Source organism: Phocoena phocoena, chromosome 8, assembly GCF_963924675.1.
Source record: "Phocoena phocoena chromosome 8, mPhoPho1.1, whole genome shotgun sequence".
Taxonomy (NCBI): Eukaryota; Metazoa; Chordata; class Mammalia; order Artiodactyla; family Phocoenidae; genus Phocoena; species Phocoena phocoena.
In genome coordinates this window covers 61,529,237-61,549,763 of record NC_089226.1, presented here as the reverse complement: position 1 = coordinate 61,549,763, position 20,527 = coordinate 61,529,237, and the positions used below count along the sequence as shown (strand labels likewise).

The 20,527-nt window shown below is 49.4% G+C and overlaps 1 protein-coding gene across 1 annotated transcript; it reads right to left on the bottom strand.

Annotated features, from left to right (window-relative positions):
* Positions 1–14,313: 14,313 nt before the first annotated feature.
* Positions 14,314–19,184, bottom strand: CNGA4 (cyclic nucleotide gated channel subunit alpha 4). Its single transcript, XM_065882397.1, is given in 6 exon segments — positions 14,314–14,825; positions 16,543–16,892; positions 17,666–18,305; positions 18,579–18,685; positions 18,886–18,987; positions 19,123–19,184. Coding segments are annotated over 6 exon segments (1,773 nt in total).
* Positions 19,185–20,527: the final 1,343 nt, after the last annotated feature.

Genomic DNA, 20,527 nt, shown 5'->3' with positions numbered 1-20,527 from the left:
GCCCCCTGCGCTCGGCCAGGCCGGCTCCCCGCAGCGGCTCCACCTGCTCCAGCGGAGATTCCGGCTGAGGCTCCCGCCCCGCCTGGTTCCCGCCCCCAACCCCGGCCCCCGCCCCTCCGCTCCTCCTCTCCTCCTCTCCTCGCCCCGCCTCGGCTCGCCTCCCTCCCAGGCTCGGGTCCGCCTCGGTCCTGCCAGGTGACTCTCCGCCCCCCTCTCCTGCTCCGGACTTACTCGTCCCCCCACCCCCGACCCCCACGACTGTCCTCGCGCCCTTCCTAGATCTCTCCGGTCTTCTCTTAAGAGATTTCCTTCCCGCCCACTCCCCTTCGCCAGCGTCCCGGTTCCGGAGAATTCTCGGGAGCCTCCGTGTGTGTGTGTGTGTGTGTGTGTGTGTGTGTTGGCGAGGGTTGGGGAGAGGTTAGGTAGGAGCGGATGGAGAGGTTGGGCAAGGGGGGAGCGTAAGAGGGACGGGGTAGAGCCCGGCTGCCGCGGGGTCTAGCATCTTTTCCTGGTGGGTCGGGGAACGTGGAGACGGGGCCGCATGCTGGGATCCCTGGCAGCAGCGCTGATGCCTTAGCCCGCGCGGAGCGCCACGGGTTCCCTACTTTGCCGCAGTGGCCGCAGTGACCGCGACATCATCTCTGGTAGTCCCCTGCAGCTCCTCGCCTCGGGGCTGGGGTAGCTCCCGCATCCTCACCTCTTACCTCAGGCCCAGTACCCACGCTTCCACCCGAAGCCCTCAAGGAACCCTTCTCAGCGGGCAAGGATGGGGAAGGGGCAGCATTTCCCCCCGGGGAACCCTGGCAGGGAAAAAGGGCTGCCTGGACGAAGAGTGACGTGGGGGTTGAGGGGCGGCCGGGGTAGCGGTGAGAACTGCCTGGGATAAACAGGAGTGGGTATGGTTCGGTTCACAGACCAGCACAGGCATAACCCGGGAGGAGGCGGCTGGCTTTCTCTGCGGTCTCCAGGCAGCGCCCACCCTCACCCGACACACTGACGCTCCCTGTTTGTTCTCAGCGCAGGTGGAGCAGCCTGTGTAGGGCGTCAGCTTCCCACGGGAGGGGGCTGGAAGAGGGCTGGAGCACCCGAGTGCAGCGGGAGCAAAACTGAAGGGGGCCTGCGCAGGCCTGCGCTGGGTTCCTCGGGCCGGACTTAACTCCTCTAATGGTTCAGCCCTGCTTGAGGTCCTTCTTCTCCATTCCAAAGAAACTCTGATATGACCTGGAATTCCATTCTCTGGCCTCCGGCAGTAGCTGTCAGAGGTGGGAGTTATCAAAGAGAACATTAGACTGGGGATGAGGCCTGAGTTTATGGGGAATTCAGAGAGTCTTAGCCAATCAGTCTTTTGGAGAGAACCTGGTCCAGCTAGCACTGAGTTTATAAGGGATGAGACACTGAAGGAGGATTTAAGCCTGAGGTCAGCGGGAATGTTGTCAACCGCCCCCCTCCCCCCTTCTCCTGGCACGACCTGCCTTCCCCACCATAGCAGCCTGATTTTGCTGTTTGTTCAGCTCCAGCACAGGTGAGGCCTCAGATAACCTGCTGGACTTTTCCCACACTGGATGAGGGTAAGGTGTGGGAGCAGGGAAGCAAAGGAAATGTAGGGGAAAGGGGAGTGGAAATAGGAGAAGTAGACGGGCATTTACTCATTCAGCAAAGTATGTGCCAGGTATAGGGCTGTACACTAGCTGTCCGATACGGTCTGTGCCTGAGTAGCTCCCAAGCGAGTGGGGGAAAATGACAGGGAAGCCAATGATGGCAACATACGGTCATAAGTGCATCCATCAGGATGCACAAATCGGACATTTACAAATCATCCTGAATGCCCTACTCCCTTATGCTCCTGCACCCCAGTGGTGGAGGCTGCGACGAAAAGCCCAGACTCCTGCCGAAAAATGAAGGATTTACTCTCCTTCTTCACTGAGAATGCTGCTGGAAGATAGTCCACAACTGTCAGCCCCTTTGGCAGTTGCCTAAGCTGAAGAAAGCTGGATCATTTCAGGTCATGTTCCCTTTCTGGGGCATCCTGCCTACAATGACTGATCAGGAGAGAGGTATAAAGGTTCAGCTCCCTCACCCCGACAGAGGACAACTCTGAAGGATGCTCACAGCTGCTCGTGGGGTTGACTGAGGTCGTTGTTGGGCTGCTCAGCTTCTCCCTTTGCCCAATCCCACTTTCATCCTCTCTCTTATACAGGTGTTGACTCTGAGAGCACTCCTTAGTAAACATCCTCCACAGTAATCTCTGTCTTAGAGTCTGCTTCCTGGGGAATGTAACAGGCTCCCTCCCGTGTTCAATCCATCACGAAGTGCTGTTGATTTTAGCTACTGCTCCACTGACGTTGCCCCACTGTTTCTTGTACTACTCTCCCAGCCTCCTAAGTGGTCCACATTTTACTGATGCCTCCTTACATCCACCCTCCACCTTATAGCCAGAGTGATATGTTTAGAATACAGATCTGATTATGCCACTCTTCTGACCTTTGCTTTGGGGATAGAGAAAGCATTTTAACAGAGTCTGTGAAGCCTGCATGTCCTGACTCCTACTGATCTCTCTAACCACCTTGTTTTGAGTCACTGTTGTTCTTGGTCTCTCCACTGAAGACACTGGCCTTCCTTTAGTCCAGTTTTTGGATGTATATCCTCTAGTTACATGGTTTCTGGGCATTCTCTCTGGAAGTTTCCCTTCCTTATTTAATTAACTCCTACTCATCCTTCTGATCTCAGCTCAAGGTCTCAGCATTTCTCAGGGGTGTTTCTCCTGGCTTTCCCTCCTGGGTAGGCAGAATCACAAGATGATCCCTAATGACTCTCACTCTTGTATGGTCTCCTTCCCTCAGGTGTAGGTGGAACCTGTGAATGTGATGAGACTCTACTCCTAAGATTATGGTACATGGCAAAAGGGATTTTGTGGATGTAATTAATGATGCCAATCAGTTGACCTCAAGATACAGAGATTATCCAACCAGTCCTAACTAAATCATATGAATCCTTTAAAAGCCACGAATTTTCTCTGATTGGCAGCAGAAGGGGAAGTCAAAGAGATTTGAGGAACAAGATTTGATACACTGTAGCTGGCTTGAAGATGGAGGGGGCCATGAGGCAAGGAATGGGGGTGGCTGTGGTTGGCTTGAGGATGGAGGAGGGCATAGAACAAGTACCTGAGAGTGGCCTCTAGCTGAGAGCCATCTCTGGCTGACAGCCAGCAAGAAACTAGGGACCACAGTCCTACAACCACAGGAACTGGATCCTCCTAATCACAAGAATGAACCTGAAAGCAGATTTTCACCCAGAGCTTCCGGAAGAGAACTTAGTCTGGCTAGCATTCTGACTTCTGCTTGGTGATATCCTCCCTGAGCAAAGAACCCAGCCATACTACCTGTGAGCTAATAAGTGGATGTTTTTAAGCTACCAAATTCATGATAATTTATTACCATAGAAATAGAAAATAACACACCTCTCATCTCAGGAGGTAGCAAATGCAGACCCTTGCAAGCCGTGCAAGGAAGAAGTGAGGGCATTGGAAATTCGTTAAAATTTAGAAAGACTTGGAAATATTGTAGTGGCAGCTGGTTTGGAGAGCAACTTAAGGAATGGGACCAACTGGGAACTGCATAGGAACTGTTTGATAATCACCTACTATGTTCCAAGCATATTATCTTTAATCCTCACAAAGAACTACAAATTTGGGCACAAGATTATTGATCACTATTTCAAATGAAAAAACTGGCTCAGAGAGGGTTTTAATAACTTGCCCCAAGCCACAAAGCTACTAGGTGAAAAAAGCCACAATTCAAAGCCAGGGATTTGGGAAGTCAGAATTCAGGTGCTCCTAGTATGCTGCTTCCCAGTATAAGTTTTATTGTTTCTCCGGTCACCTTCTTTTTCTCATTTTACAAAATATATTTTTTTCAAATTTTCTTGACTTATAAAATCTCTTATTTCATCTCTTACCCTGTTGACAGCCCATATGTACAAACACACACACACACACACACACACACACACACACACACACACATACCGTCCTTCAGTCACAACAAGTAACACGGCCTCCCACTTCATAGAGAAAATAGTAGCTATAAGACAGCAGCTCCCACCAGGGAATCTGGTCCATTTTGGATAAGTAAAGTTTCAGATGCCTATTAGACATCTAAGCAGGAATCCCAGTAGGGAACTGAATAAGCAACTTGTATAGGAAGTAACGTAAACCATAGAATTAATGAGAGTGTGTTGAATAAGGAGAAATGAGGAACCAGGTCAGAAGTCTGGAAAAGACCATTATTTAAAGGCTGGATAGAGAAAGACCAGTCTGTAAAAGAGACCAAGAAGGAGCATATAGAGGGGTGAAAGGAGAACAAGGGGAGCAAGGCATCATGAAAGCAAAAGGAGACATGCTGAATGGAATCAAATACTGCTCCTGCACGAAGAAAACAAGGATGAGAAATGTTCTCTGAATTCAGGGACCTGAAGGTCCTTGGCCACAGAAAGAGCCATTTTGGTGAGGTCCTAGAGACAGAAGACAGATCAGATGTACTGAACGCTGAATGTCACGGGAGAAAGTGGAGCAAGTGACTTTAGACAAGGATTTTTTTGTTTGTGTTTTTTTTTTTTTTTTTTTTTTTTTTGCGGTATGCGGGCCTCTCACTGTTGTGGCCTCTCCCGTTGCGGAGCACAGGCTCCGGACGCGCAGGCTCAGCGGCCATGGCTCACGGGCCCAGCCGCTCCACGGCACGTGGGATCTTCCCGGACCGGGGCACGAACCCGCATCCCCTGCATCGGCAGGCGGACTCTCAACCACGGCGCCAACAGGGAAGTCCTAGACAAGGATTTTTTTAAAAATTTTATTTAATTTTTTTTTATACAGCAGGTTCTTATTAGTTATCCATTTTATACATATTAGTATATATATGTCAATCCCAATCTCTCAATTCATCACAGCACCGCCCCTCCCCACTTTCCCCCCTTGGTTAGACAAGTCTTTTTGAAGAATAGTTATTAAGGAAAGGAAAGAGGGTAGTAACTAGAGGGGGATGTGGAATGCAAGATTTTAAGATGGAAGAAGTGGAACATTTTTAGGGGCAGACGGAATTACTGCAATGTGTAGAAAAGACTGAAGATATGAGAGAGAGACAGAGACAGAGACACTAATGCAAGGTTCCTGAGAAAAGGTAGGGAAGTATGGAACTCAGTGCATGTGTGGAGGGTTCTAGTTTTTGATGGGAGTACAGATTCAATTGTAAGAAGTTAGTAGAAGAGAATAATTATAGATGAAAATGTCATGGCAACCAGATAACAAGTATATAGATGAAAATGTCATGGCAACCAGATAACAAGTATATTTCCTAGACTTTATTTTTTGCAGCTAAGTGTGGCTTAATGACTACATTCTAGACAGTGGTTGTGGATGGAAGTCATAAGTGCAGCTTCCAGATCAAGTTCTTAAAGGAAAAGAGTGAACTCTCTCTTCCTCGTTGACTTTTCTTGCAGGTTGACTGTGGATGTGGATAAGCCACTTTCAGTCATGCAGTGAAGTGTGCATCCCTCACACACTAGGGATGGCAGAGTGACAGGATGGAAAGGGCCTGGGTCTCCTACATGCTCAAGTCATTTTGCCACCTCTGGTTCTCTTGTATGAAAAGGAAAGAAACTACAATCTTAAGGCTCTACAATTTTTTTCTCTCTTTTATCATAGCATCTTGATCTGTAGCTTAAGGCAGTATGTGTTAGATTTGGTGAAGAGCTGTTTTTTGATAGTTTCTGGTTTCTCTGTGAAATTGGAGATCTGTTTACAGTGAGTGGTGTGTATATGTGTGTGTGTGTGTGTATAGGACTGAAATTTTAGGAGTCAAGATGGTTTAAGAAAACTGTATATAATGGGAAAGGGAAAGTGGACATCTGATGAATGTAGTAAGATAATTAGGAAAGTGTTGAGGACCCACTTAAGAGTTGGTGACCGTGAATTTCTAGTGGTGTCAGTTTCTCCAGCAGAGCCCAGACAGTTGGATGCAAGCATGGAGAACGTTGATGGTTCAGTTCCTCCTAAGTTGAGATTTTACCACATGGGTGGGATGGAAAATAAAGGGACAAGCGTGAAATGATGGGCCACAAAATCTCAGCTGGACATGGAGAAGACAGAGCTATGAGGTAGGTGACAAAGCTTAAATGAGTAATAAGTAGGCTTTAGAAGGTTGGGAGTCAAAGAGTAGAGGTCTATTGAGAGTAAAGAAGCAGCATTGCTGAGGGCAGAGGATCCCCAAATCTGTGTACATGGATTATGAGAGGATGAGAAGCCACCCCTTTCTGTGAAGGATATACTATCCTTAGGGGACGGCTGGTTTTAGTTAACATGGGCGTTGAGAGGGTGCTCAAAGTTGAGGACATAGAAGTTTGCTGATGTTGGGAAAGGAGTTACAGAGGACGAAACTCCTCTGAGAAGCTTTCCTTAGCCCCACACATCTGGGTTAGGTGCCTCTTAACCCATGTACTTCTGTAACACCTGTATCTCTCATTACAGTAATTCTTACAATTACGTGTCTTGTAATTGCCGTTTTGCTTGTCTATATTTCAAGGGTCTGGTGTCTGTCCTTTTCTCCAACATTTTCTCAAACCACTCCCCACGCTACTCTCATTTCTATCTTTTCTTTATGCTCAAGGAAGCTTGAGTTGTTTATTGTTTCATGGTGCTTTCCGTATTGTTCATTATCCACGTACTCTGCTCATATTCTCCCCTCTAACTAAGTGCAGTTGGGTGATGGGAGGTGAGGTCCAGGAGATGGTGGGTATAAACTGTTTCAAGAAGATGGTTTGTAAAGAGGAAAAAGAACCAAGTCATAGATACAGTGGGGAAAGAGGACATACCATGATCAGAGGAGGGAGGAGGAGGGATGAAAACGCACTGCTAAGAGGGTCAAAGCTCATTTCTCAAAATCAGGAAATTCCATCCATGCCAGAGTTAAGCCAACATTTGGAGAGAATGGGATTGCTTAGGGCCAGGAAACAGGGGAATTTTAGATGAGAGCAAGGAGGGAAATGCAAAGTCAATGCCAGAGGACAGAGACTTGGACCCTTGTTTCAGAACAAGTCAGAAACCTAAGAGGTCAAGGAAGCAAGTGCATGAGGTCCTGAAGTAGGGCCAGGTTCAGTCCTCAGGGAAGCTGCCTTTCTGACTCAGGCCTTGACCTGTCAATGTTGTCAATTTTTTGGTTTTTGGTGCCTCTGTGTGTGTGTGTGTGTGTCTTGCGGGGGGTGCTGGCCCACCTCGCTCGACTCTTGTGGCTTAGAACAATCTACCTTTGCCTTGGGGAAGTCTCAGTCACCCACGCTACTGCCCAAGGTGGGCACATGATCCTTCTTTCAATATTCCGTATCACAGTTGAGATAAGAGGGGAATGTTTAAACAACATGTCAGTAAATGTGCAAGGGAAAGAACGAAAGACAGGAGCACATAGTGCCGAATGCACAGCCACATAACCTGCTTTATAAGGTAGGACCTATTTCCAGCTAGCTTGCAGGTCCACAGAACATCAGCACTTTCCTTGGGAAACCCAGTGCTCACACACGGTGGTGTGAGGGTCATGAACACGCTCTGTCTCCACACCCCTGGCCTGGACACACATGCAGCTGGGATCCAGTATTAGGAGGGGAACCAGTCATTTAGTCCTTGGGGTGCCAGCTTGCCCACTGGCTCAGCCCCTCCCCCTGTGGCTGATCAGGTTGCCTCTTCCCCTCCCCGTTCAAGGCCTTCTTTTCTGGGCATTTCTGTGATGTGCAGATATTCTTCTGTGCTGAGCTCCTGCCCACGCACTCCCTGCCCACGCAGAAGCCCCTTCTCTTGGCATAATTCAACAAAGAGGGAATGGGCTGAGAAGACACACCACCTGGAGCCAGAGCAGGCAGAGATGTTGGCCAGAGGAAAGAAACCAGGGGCAGGAGCAGCCCTCCAGAGGCTGGCCTTATGCTGGGGAGAGCAGAGCATACACTGGGGGCTGGCTCCCGCTGGAGGGTTACATTTGGCTTCAGATGTGGCTCTCACAGGTAGACCAAGACAGGCCTGCATCCCCCAGGTCAGGGCCTCACTTGAGGACTAAAATGGCCATAGGAAGGCTCACCCAGGAAGTCAGATGGATAGAGGGCTTCCAGGAATACATTTGAGCCTCTGGGGCCCTGTGAAACCTACTGGTGAAGGGCAAGGCTGAGGGCAAAAGGCCAAGGTACCGAAACCGGAAAGGCAATGCCAGACACGGAGAGGGCCCATGCATTCTGTGTGAAAAGCACAGGAGTTTTCAGGCTCCCGGGTAGGGGAGTCTTGAATGATCCCAGTCATTCCATAAGTGTAGATCCCACCGGGTGCCTTGGGCTCTGATTTGGCACAGCTAATGTCTCTCAGCATCACCACTACTGCATTTTAGTTTTTGTTAAAGCATCTGAATAAGTTTTTTCATAACCCAGTCGAGACCCCGATTCTGTCTCTAAGATTCCATTTCTCCCTGGGGAATTCTCCCAGCTTTACAAGGCAATGCAATCCTAATGCCTGGGAGGGAGCTGGAAGGAAGGGAGGAAAGGAGAGCCCTGCGCCCTCTGCTGGCCAGGCCTGGCATTGCCAGCACAGCCCCAAGGCCCAGGGCCAAGCAGGGGGGTACAACCTGGCTCCTCAGGGTCCTCAAAGGCATAATAAACTGCTAGAGGGATAGGAGTAATGGTCATAGCTATTATTCATTATTAAGCATTTGCTATCTGTCAGACACTGGTAGACAGTTTACATTTCTTATCTCATTTACATTTTAATTCCCCAAGTACTGCTTTCAACAACCTTGAACGATTTTGTAGGAGGTGAAGAGTCCCTCAGCCAGTAAGCAATGTTTCAGAACTAAAATCTGACTCTGACTGGCCTACAAGCACATGATTGGCTCCAAACTCTTTCTTACCTGTTGTGCTTTTAGGCCAGCCTAATACCTGACCTGACTTGGGCCATGCCCTGATCCCAGCTCCAGTCCAGTTTGACCATCCATTTCTGATCCAAGCGTCAAGTCAAACCCTAGCTTCAGCCCCAAGCTAGAATCCACCAACCTTGCCTCCTGTTCCTGGCTCCTAGTGTCTGCGCCAGATCTTCCCCGGGGCTGGATGGCCTGTCTCGCTATGAATAGGATTTCCTCCCAAGCTTGATACTTTATTTCCATCTCTCTTTGGGGCTAGCAGCCAAACTGTCAGAAAGGAAAAGGTGAAGTACAAGGGCCAAAGAAGCTTCTGTGGGGGGAATAGCTAACTGGGAACACTGAGGAGGAGTGTACATCTCAAATCTTAGCCAGGCCAAGGTGTCCTGAGGTTAGTGACCCAAGGAGGGAAGCGGGTGAGGCCCTAGATCTTGCAGGAGGGAAAAGAGGTAAGCCAGAAGCAGCTGGGCTCTCAGCAGGAGGGCCCTTGAACAGTTCTGACACCCCTGTAGGAATCTGGCGGTGACTCCCCAACACTTGCCCTCCTCCCACAGCTGCATGTGTGCGGGCAGAGAGCTGGAATTGGCAGCTCTTCTCCAGAGCAGTGGGTGGTCCCTTGTCTTTGGCAGTAGCCCTGAGATCACACTTCAGCACACTGGGCTGGCTTGCTGGTGATTCACAGGTTCTGCTCTGCACCACTGGCTCCTTCTCCTCTAGTTACTACTTGTTATCACCTTCACAGCTTGCAACAGTCATTCTCAAGAAAAGAAGGAGCTTGCCTGGCCTTGACCTCAAGCTGAGGTAGTCCCTTTACTTATCTCCCTAAAAGAAACAGTAAGACAGACCTCGGTTTCTTTCCATGTGACTTAGGGGCCCTGAGATACTGGGCAAGTTATCTAATCTCCCAGAGTCTTGGTTTCCTCATTTCAAAATGGGGAAATAAGAACATCTTTTTCATAGTTGTAAAGATTAATTGAGACAATGCACTTAGCCCAGGACCTGGCATAAAACAGCTTTACAATAAATCATATGTAATATTTTTAGTTGCTCCATGGGCTTGTTTCCTGATTTGGAAAAATGAGCATAAAATCATCTAAATTTCCTAATATTGCTAATTTAAATTTCCAAATGAGATAATTTATATAGAGCAGTTATAAGTGATTCCATAACAGTGTGTTAAAAAATTGGACATTTCCTTGATTCTCTAAATCAGACAATTCTCATCTAAGTGTTTAACCACCTACCTTACAGAAGATTTAATCTCACTTGTGTTTTGTGACTTTCTTTCCATTCTCTCTTCCTCCAAATTTAGGGTCTTATAAAAGTCTCTGGGGGTTTTATCTCGGACAGAATAGCTGCAGAGGGGGAGGGCCTCTGTCAGTCCGACCATGTTGGTTATGAAGGTATGCACCTCGCTCAAGCCTGTGCTCCCCCTGGGGGTGCTGCTGAGGCTCCAGTGTGAGCTGGGGCAAGGTGATCTTTCTCCACTTTCCAAAGACTCAATTCTTAGCGTTCCCTATTCTGGGCCTGCGGTGAAAGTAGGGTCCAGGCTGCTTTCCTTCCCAGAAACCCTGTGATAGGTAGAATTTTTACTTCCATTGTCTTTGCCCTCTGGTGTTACTTCTCCAGAACTGTGAGATAATAAATGGGTGTTGTTTAAAGCTCTTAAATTTAAGGGCAATATGTTACAGCAGCATAAGAAAACTAATAAAATGCTGAAGAATCCCATTCCTTTTCTTAGTCTTGGGGAATCTCCTTCCTCAGAAGTCCATAAGCTTCCGCTTCCTCAATTCTCAGTCCTCGCAGACAATCGGGCACAATTCACCCCTAGGTGAATTTTTTGTGAAAACCTCGGAGCTCTGATTTTCACAAACAAAAGCTAGGGCAGAGAGTTTCTGAAAATTTATATATGCTTTTAACTTTTTATTTTAAATTGGAGTATAGTAGATTAACAATGCTGTATTCGTTTCAGGTGTACAGGAAAGTGATTCAGTTATACATATTCATGTATCTATTCTTTTTCAAATTCTTTTCCCATTTTGGAAATTTCTATTTTTGATGCTGCAATTCAAAAAGCTTTAAGTCAAGGGGATACGGAGATTTAGGTACTTTCTTATGATGAGAGGAGGGATAAAATGAACAAAACCCAAATGAATATCTCAGTGAAGTTTCTTGCCACATATATAAGTACTGAGCCTAGCAATTGACACACAGTAAATAATATTCTTTGGGCTAAAAGATTATTTTTGTTGTTGTTTTGTTGTTGTGATTCCAGGAACTTAAAATTGTGTTCGCTTCTGCCCATCCTGACTCAACTCTATGCAGCTTGATCCCAAGTTGTCAAAACACTGTCTTCCACACGGAAGTCACTCCACAACTAGAGGACCCCAACACTGTCTTGCTGATATTCAAGATGTCTTGTGGTGTGGTGGCTCTACCGGGAGGAATTTGATCCCCTCATCCTGGAAAAGCAGAGGCAGAGCAAGATGCACAGCTGACTCCAGAAGAATTTTGTTTCTGCATCCAAGATAGGCAAGATGGCCAGTTATTACCCTCCTTGTGCTGTAGACCAGGATTCTATGGGGTGGCAGGGCCACCTGTTCTAAGAGAGCCTTCTCTTGGGACAGGTGTGCACCTCATCAATGAAAAGCTTATTCTCAGCACCCCAAATCCATCAGGAACCACTAAAAAGCCTTCATTACATACCCACCCATTCTATGTCAACATGATTTGAAGGTAGAGATGGTAGGAAAACCTCTTGAGAAATTGACACTCGTCTTCCTCCAATGTTGGGCCTTTACCTGCTTTGACTCCCATCTCTTTGGTTGCCAAATATATATTTAGGTACCTACCATATGCCAGGCACAGTTTTGGCTCTGAGGATACAGTGATAATCAAGACAGACAGTGACAATCTGATGGATCTCATAATTTGTGAGGAGGCTATCAAAAAATAACCACACATTTTAAAATGACTTAATGTGGGGCTTCCCTGGTGGCACAGTGGTTGAGAGTCTGCCTGCCGATGCAGGGGATGTGGGTTCGTGCCCCGGTCCGGGAGGATCCCACGTGCCGCGGAGCGGCTGGGCCCGTGATCCATGGCCGCTGGGCCTACGCGTGCGGAGCCTGTGCTCCGCAGCGGGAGGGGCCACAGCGGTGAGAGGCCCGTGTCCCGCAAAAAAAAAAAAAAGATTTAATGTGCAATGACCCTCATAATCTCTCTTGACACCCTGGCTCCAGCCACAGCCTCAGTTTCTATGGCTGTTTGAAAAAGTTGTGTTTCAGGTCCTTCATATCTGAGTCCTGCATCATATTTAAAAGGTTGATCAGCTTAGAGGGCCCCAACAGCTCTGGGGAATGTCTCCATGACAACACATTAGCAGGTGCTCCCTACACATCCTGCCCTCACAGCACTGGGGGCCCTACCCTACATTCTTTTGTACTACATGTAATAATCATTCTTGATATTTTGTAACTGATGATTCAACATCTTGAGATCATGAGAAAATTAATGACCTAAGTTGTTTGCATCTCCCCTGTGATCTGACTTTCATGGATGCTTGAAAATCATATTGCAAACACTTCAACCACAAGACCCCAAACTGTGTTTCGCTTCCTACCTAATAGGGGATGTCCCCACCTAAAAACTTGCTACCAGTATAGAAATAAAGGCTCTTTTACCCATGTTTTCTTCTTGTTGCTTCCGCCTCCTGACCAACGCTGGTGCTTCCCCATGTGGCCCTGCATGGCACAGTGTGCCCCCTCCTGTTGAGGACTCTAAGTAATAAATTCTTCTTTCAATGGCATTGATCTCTGAGTGTGTCACCACTCATCAGTGTACTATAAATTTATCAGTTTGATATTGATAAATTAAATTCCAGGCACATTTTAAAATACCACCTGGCACAGCCCACACCCAAAGACTTGCCAGGCCCTGGAGGAGCTAGAGTTGTGGCAAGGGTGAACCTGATTCAGAGATGACACCTGACTCTGCTCCACAGACCCTATAACACCTCTTCCGCCCCAAACCTGCAGACCTTCTTCTAAGTATGTAAAAGTTTCTCCAAAACTCCCCAGACACTCATCTCCTGTTGTCCCCAGTCATGATATCCCACTCCACCTAGCCTCTATTCTCCACCCTATATCTTGGAATGTATAGAGGAGGAGGACTGGGTTTCTGACAGGACAAAGGCCAGCTCTGAGAACCAGCATGGTAGGACAGGGCCAGCTGAGTAGTCCTGGGAACTACTCTCCCCTTGGAATCAGTCCCGAGAGCAAGGTAGCCCTGCCTCAGGTTCCAGGGCTGAACCAAAGGAAGGAAAAAGGAGCAGAGGTATTTCCTCTGGCTTACTAAGCTAGATCAAACCCTTCAGAGCTCACGAGGTTGAGGACACAAACTCTGCTGTGAGATGCAATGGTCAGTGTGTATATGTGAATGTGTCTATGAAAACATGTGCCCACTTACAGCAGTGTGATGCATAAGCCTGCTTTGCCTTGGCTCAGTGCTTCTTTTTTTTGCGCTACGCGGGCCTCCCACTGTTGTGGCCTCTCCCGTTGCGGAGCACAGGCACCGGACGCACAGGCTCAGCGGCCATGGCTCACGGGCCTAGCCGCTCCGCGGCATGTGGGATCTTCCCAGACCAGGGCACGAACCCACGTCCCCTGCATGGGCAGGCGGACTCTCAACCACTGCGCCACCAGGGAAGCCCGGCTTAGTGCTTCTTGATTCATCAGGTACTCCCGCCTCTTTGAATCCAGCCCACCAACTCTACACAGCCTGTGCCCCTTGCCCCTGTAACCGAGAATTCAGACAGAATTCATCCTGGACCACATTGGCTTTGCTTTTTCCCATCAGCCCCATAAACGCTTAGTGAGGAAGTAGATATTTATTGAAGTGCTACTTGCAGGGTACACTTGTGAACCTCCCATATGGAGGGGCATTTAAAAGATATCTTGGAACAAGAGGGTTATGGGAGTACTTTTGTGTGTTCACAAGTGTGTGCAAATCTGTGGAAGGCATGTGTGTGTACTGATGTGTGATTCTCAGTATATGTGTGTTTATGAGGCGTGTGACTGAATGTGCATATATGATGTGGGTATAAGACGTATCTATGTGAGAAAGCACGTGTGCTCTGAGAAGGGGAACTCCAGAGCATTTTATATGGATTTCACAGTCTCACGGCCAGTGTGGATATATGCAAATAGGTGTGTGTGCGTGCGTGTGTGTGTGTGTGTGTGTGTGTGTGTGTGTGCGCTGCGTGAGCAGGGGATAAATGTGTGTTATACTCCTGCATCTCTAGGTGGTGCACCTACATACCCAATTCACTCCCATCTCTGTAACCTAGCAGACTGGATGGCAGAGTTTCTGCAGGCAGGCTTTCCTACAACTCTGGATTCAATTGGTGGTGGGGGTCTGGGGAATGGCCATGGGGTCCCTCTGGGCTTGGGGGTCCCTCCTGGCCAGCTCTGCCCTCTCCATCCTTGGACGTTCCCTCCCCAGGTTCGCCCTCAGCGTCGGCCTCGGCCAGGTCCTCAGGCATTGGCCACTCCTGAGTCTGCCACTCCAGCCGCTCGATGCGATAGGCGATCTTGAGCGCACTGGACTCCAGCTCAGCCAGGAGTCATGCGAACTTGGTCTGCAGATCATCGAGTTGCTGGTCGAGGCCTCGCAGCTGGGCCTCCGTGGCCTCCTGTAGGGCGGTCCCAGCTGCCTCGGCATTTACGTCCAACTTGTTCATTTTGAGCAGGATCTCACGGCCCTTTTCCTCCATGACGGCCTGGGCCTGTGGATACTTGCTCAGCACTTCCTGCAGGTCCTCCTTGCTCAGGTAGAACAGATCCGAATAACCTAGACTCTTGATGTTGGCTGTACGGCGGTTCCCAGACATGTTCCCTGTGGCCACGGGCAGACACGTGGGAGGTTAGTCAGGGTGGGCGTGAGGGGGTGAGGGGGCATCTCCCTCTGGAGCCAGGACCCCCACTTCCACATCTGTGCTTCCGAGCCTCTCTTCCTGCCTCATTAATTCTCTCATCCAGTAGAGTACTGGGTAGGGACTGGGCCCTGTGCTGGTTGGGTATCAGTGACCTGCCTCCAAGAGTTCACAGTCTAGAGGACTTAGACATTTCAGGGGATAGTTATGTAACAGTATAGCCAATGCAGCGTAGATGTGCATCTGGTACTGTGGGAAGACAGGCAAAGAGCCCCTGACAAGCTGTAAGGCAGAGAATTTAGGGAAGCCTGGAGGAACTGATGCCTGGACTGAGTAGGAGGTAACTAGGGGAGGGGGTGGGGAGGGCAGCTAGGCGAGCAGAGGGATGGACTTAGGAAAGAGTCAGGTGGTTACAGAATACAGTAAGCAGTCCAGGGAGGCTGAAGTTCAGGGTGTGAGGAGAGATGGAGAGAGCCAGGTCATGCTGGCCTCGTAGCCCTGGCAAGGAGTCCAGACCTTGTGTTGAGGACAGTGAGAAACTATTGAAATATTTTAAGCAGGAGAACTGTATGGTGTCATTTGCATTTTAGAAAGACGTTGGTGGGTGGTGGGTGGGAAGACAGGTTCGTCTGAATGCTGCAACGTCTCAGAGGTAGAAGGATCTTAGAAGGGGCAAAGGAACTACCGTTTGTTGAACTCTTGCTATGTGCCAGGCATTGCACTGGGTGCCTCACTCATAGCTCATTTAATCCTCCCAAATAACTCTTTGGGTTTTTAATATCATCCCTCTTGGGTAGGTGAGGAAACTGAGGCCTAAAAGAGGGAAGTGACTTGTCCAAAGTCAGGTAAACAGTGGCCAACTACATACAAGATGTGGGTCTTGAGGGGGTCCTTGGAGGAAGATGTGAGGCATTTAGGACATCCCTCTGGAGAGTGGGATCCCCAGACTGAGAGCACATCCAGTGCTCTCACGCCCTTTTCAGTCTTTCCCATCTCCTGTGGCCTCAGTGTCTTTACCTGTGATTAGGTATAACAACTCCTACTGCACAGGCTGATAGGAGGAACAAATGAGCCAGTGTGCAGTACCTGGCCTGGACTGGAGCTGATGCAGCAAATAGGAATTCCTTCCTTCTACCTTCCTTTCCACTTGGCTATGAGATATTTGTTTCTTGTACTATTCCCAGGAGTGTACACTTATTACCTGTGTGACCTTGGACAAGTTCCCCAAACTCTCCGTGCTCTGATTTCCTTACCTTTAAAATGGGGATAATAGTACCTACTTTATAGAGCTGCTGTGAGAATTTGATGCGTTGGTACATGTGGAGAACTTTGAACAAGGCATGTAGTAAGCAGGCAATATTAACCATTATTATTATTATTATTGATGGTAATTATCTCTGCACTTTCCACTGATCTGTTGGTGCCTTGGGTGGCTATCCACAGAGCAGGTCTACTCTCTCTTCCAAGGACCCACCCTGCTCATTGACCTTGGCACAGCCTCTTCTCAGGGAACAGACCCTCCTTGTCCCGCTTCTCTCTTGAGCCCTCTAGTGGCTCAGGCAAGGGCCAGGTGTCCTTAATCTGTAGGCTCTGAAGTACCACCTGGTCTCAGCATGGGGTTCTGCAGTCCCCATTCCCCTCCCCTAGCCCTGTCACCGGAACGAATGATGGCGTGCCCACCTTTGATGTTGATGATGCTCATCTCCCCAAAGTAGAGCCCTGCACCAAGCACAGCATACTGAGTGACACCATCATCGGCTACCACAGCCAGCTGACCCTCTCGGATGATGTACATCTCTCGGCCAATGTCCCCCTTGCGGCAGACATATTCGCCTGGTGAGTAGGTCTGGGGCTGCAGCTTCAGCACCAGCTCCTCCAGCAGGCTGGCCTCACAGTTCTGGAAGATCTGCACCCGGCTCAGAGTAGGCAGGTGTACAGACACGGCCACTTCTGCCCGCAACCGCTCAGGCAAGTGCTGTAAGATGGCTACCTCATTGGTCATCTTCTTGTTGATCTGCAGGTGCTGGTACCTGGGGGCAAGGTACATCATCAGTCCTCACCAGCCCACTACATGCCTCCCTCTACGTCTTCCATCAGGGCTCTCAGCTCACCCTCATCCAAGAACCCAACCACACCAAGTTCTCACAGGGGTCATGGGAATACTTGACAGTTGGTTGATAAACATCTTTAATGCACTACCTGCTGGTCAGAGATATGTTTTGACAGCTTCTCCCTCACCCAGGGCCTGGAAGCCTCCACCAGTGAACAGTGACTAGGATACCCTTTAGCTCTTGTCAGGATCTACTCACCCACCATTCAGCAATGTCTTGTACCATATCACCGATATCTACTTCAGTCACCAAGCCCCATCTTCTTTAGCGATCCTCTGCTCTAGGTCCCCAACTTGGTGACACTTCCCCTTGTTCAGCCTACACTATGGACTCCATGACATAGTCAACCGTCTTGTTGTTGGCCATCCCCTGAGGAGTATTGCTTTTCCCTCTTACCTCTTCCAGGACCTGAGTCCTACCAGGTGGTGGCAGTTCCCATTCCCTGGGTTCTGGGTTATCCTTCCTTGTGTACGAATTCCTCTCCCTGTCAATCTTTTACCCAACCCCTCGCCCTAAGTCCATATCCAATTAGTGGAGGAAATCCTTTTCCAAGTCCCACCCAGTGAACCCTCCAATGAGCCACATCTTGAATGCCCCGCCTGACCCACCAGGCAATAAGAACCCAGCCACCTTCCTCAGATTCTATCCAGTACACCTCTCCCTGTCCTGGTCTGGAACCCCAGCATCCTCACCAGTCAATGACTCGCCGCTGCCGCCTGCGGTTGACGTGACGCAGCTTCACGTATTTCTTCACCAGGGCGTGGTCTGGGTAGAAGGCTGCATCTGCAGTGTTCATGTTGTAGATGCTCATGCTACCCATGATGGTGGCGAAACCCATGACGGCCAGTAGGAAGTCTCCCACCATGAAGAGGTACTCCTCCTCCCGGTCTGGCAGCGGTGTATCGCCCACGGTGGTCAGGATCAGCGTGGAGAAGTAAAAGCTATAGAGGTACTGGCGCCGCAGCTGCTCAAAGCCAGGCTGCGCGGGGTCGGGGTACACCCAGGCGTCAGTCCCGAAGTCCAGGTACCGGGACAGGGCAAAGTATAGGCAGCTGTTCCAATGGATGACAGCAAAAACGTAAAGCATCAGCTTGGCGACGCGGAAGGCATTCGGGTGAACTGTGTGGGTCTCCATGCGGTCAAAGGCCTCAAAGAGGCAGGGCACCCGCAGAAAGCGGTTCAGCCTCAGTGTGGGTGTGTGCGGAGCCAGACTCACATAGGCCACTCCCGTGGGTAACAGGGAAGCCAGGTCCAAGAAGAAGCTCCAGGTGCGAACGTAGCGACTCGAGATCCTACCCTTGTCCACCACCAGTATGCCTTGTTCCAAGAATCCTGGTGGGGGTAGTGGGGGCCGCCGTGGGTGGTGTCAGATATAGGGTGGAGTTAGGGCATCTGCCTGCTCCAGAAACGAGGTTGAGGGTGGGCAGGCCAGGGCAGGCCAGGGAGACAGTTACCAGGGACAGGGTGGGGGCTGGCTTAACCCTGCTCCAGGGTTTCTGGGGTGAGCCCAGGGATACCGTCAGGGAGGGGGTCACTTTCTTTTTACTAAGAGGCTCTCTTTAGGAAGGGAACATGGAAAAAAAGTCAGTACTGAGACTCACTGACCAGTGTGGAAGTGCACCACGATGTCCAGTAGGTAGAGCAGGTCACTCGTGCAGTCCAGTACTAACCAGGCCACCAGATAATAGCGCTGCAAGTCGGGGAAGCAGGCTCTGCATGGCAGGGACAGAAAGGACTGGCTTAAGGGCGCCCTCTGTGTGTTAGGTGTTCTCCCGCAGCCGCTGAGCATTAAGCGCTGGGCTCTCCTATAGACGCCGCCCCTACACCAGCCCCGTGCAAGGGACCCGCCCCTCTCCTGGGCCTCACTCTTTAGCCCTGGTCTCTGCTTAAGGCCTTTCCCATAGCGCCAAACCTGCACACGACGATGATGAGGTTATACATTACTGGGAAGACCATAGTGTTCAGCCACCAGTAGTAGTAATCCCCACATGGGTCCAGGACAGGCAGCAACTTCCTGTGGGCAAGAGGGGAAGCTGTGCTTCACTTATTCACCGTTCAGTGCTGCGGTTGTGACCGGAAGCAGCAAAGAAGGATCAGGCTCCATCTGGTGAGGCAGACAGATCTTACACAGGGGACCAGGATCTCTCACCTGGCCTTGGGTGGGGCAGAACTGCTGGACTCTGTCGTCTTCACTTTGCTGTCCTGGCTCATGGTTCTGTGGCCTGGTCCCTGGGTGTAAGATACCCAGGGCCTCTGCCTGCAGGTGGCTTCAGGAGGTGGGGGTAGTGCCAAGCTGCCCTTGGTCTCCAGGTGCGATTCCTCCGTCTTTGGCTTCTAAAGCTCTTAGCAACACAACCAGGGCCAGCCGCTACTGAAGGAATGGAGGCAGTGTGGCTCCAGAGCTCCGCCCCCTCTCCTAGGGCCTGGGCTTACACCTGCCCAACTAAACATCTCTAATGGGGTCCCTGGAGATGGTGGAGGTTCATGCCTCAGACGTTAAGGCTACGCCTCGTCTCCCTCCGCCTTCCTCAAAGTTGAACTACACAGGGGCCCTCTAGTCAGGACACCTGTGTGTCAGTGTAGGCTCAGAAATTCATTCTGTTTTACCCTGTGCACGTTCCCTGCTTGCATCTCATTTTTTATTCATTGAACAACTATTCACTGAATGGCTCATTTGTGTCAGGTGCTGAACTAGTCTCCAGGGACAAAGAATGCCTGTCACATCAGATATGAGCTCTGTTTCCATTACCTGCACCCTATCCTTCCTGCTGGATGAGTGTGATGGGGGCCATCCTGTGGCATTTTTGCCTTCATTCCCTTCTTGTTACCTCTCATGCCTGTTCTCACCCGTTATTTCATGTGCTTTCTAGATCCTCAACCTCTTTCAGTTTTCCCTTTCTGTGAACATGCTTAAACCTCCCATACCAGAACAAACAAAAAAATCCTGAAAATTCTCCCTCAACTTGATGTCCCTTTCACTACTAGCATCTTTCTCAGTCAACAAGTCATAACCAGAACACCTGCTATGTGCCAGGCCAATATTGTGCTAAGTATTGGGGATAAAAGATGAATGAAGCACATTCCTTGCCCTCCAGAAACCCACAGTCTGGTATGGGGGAAGAGTCAGGTAGATAGGCAATTACACATCAGTCTGATGGGTACTCTGTTAGGTGGGTACACAGAGGGTTATTACAGTACATAGAAAGGGTCCTAATTGAGACTGGGTTCTGTAGGATGAATAGGAGTTAGTCAAGTATAAGATGGAAGAGTGAAGAGTACTCAGGCAGAATGTATAGAGTATGCAAAGGCATAGAGATTTCAAAAAGCATGGGTGACTGGGAGAACATCACTTGGTTTTTGTAGTGAACCTGAGAGGCTAGTGGTAAAAGATGAGGCTGAATGGTGGACAGAGGACAGCTCAGGGAGAGCTTTGTCAGTCATGTTATACAGCTAGGATTTTATCTAAAGGCAATGAAGAACTCATGAAATGTTTTGCACAGTTAAGCGATATGGCTAGATTTGTGTTTTCAGAGAGTTTCTTGGAAGGAACATCT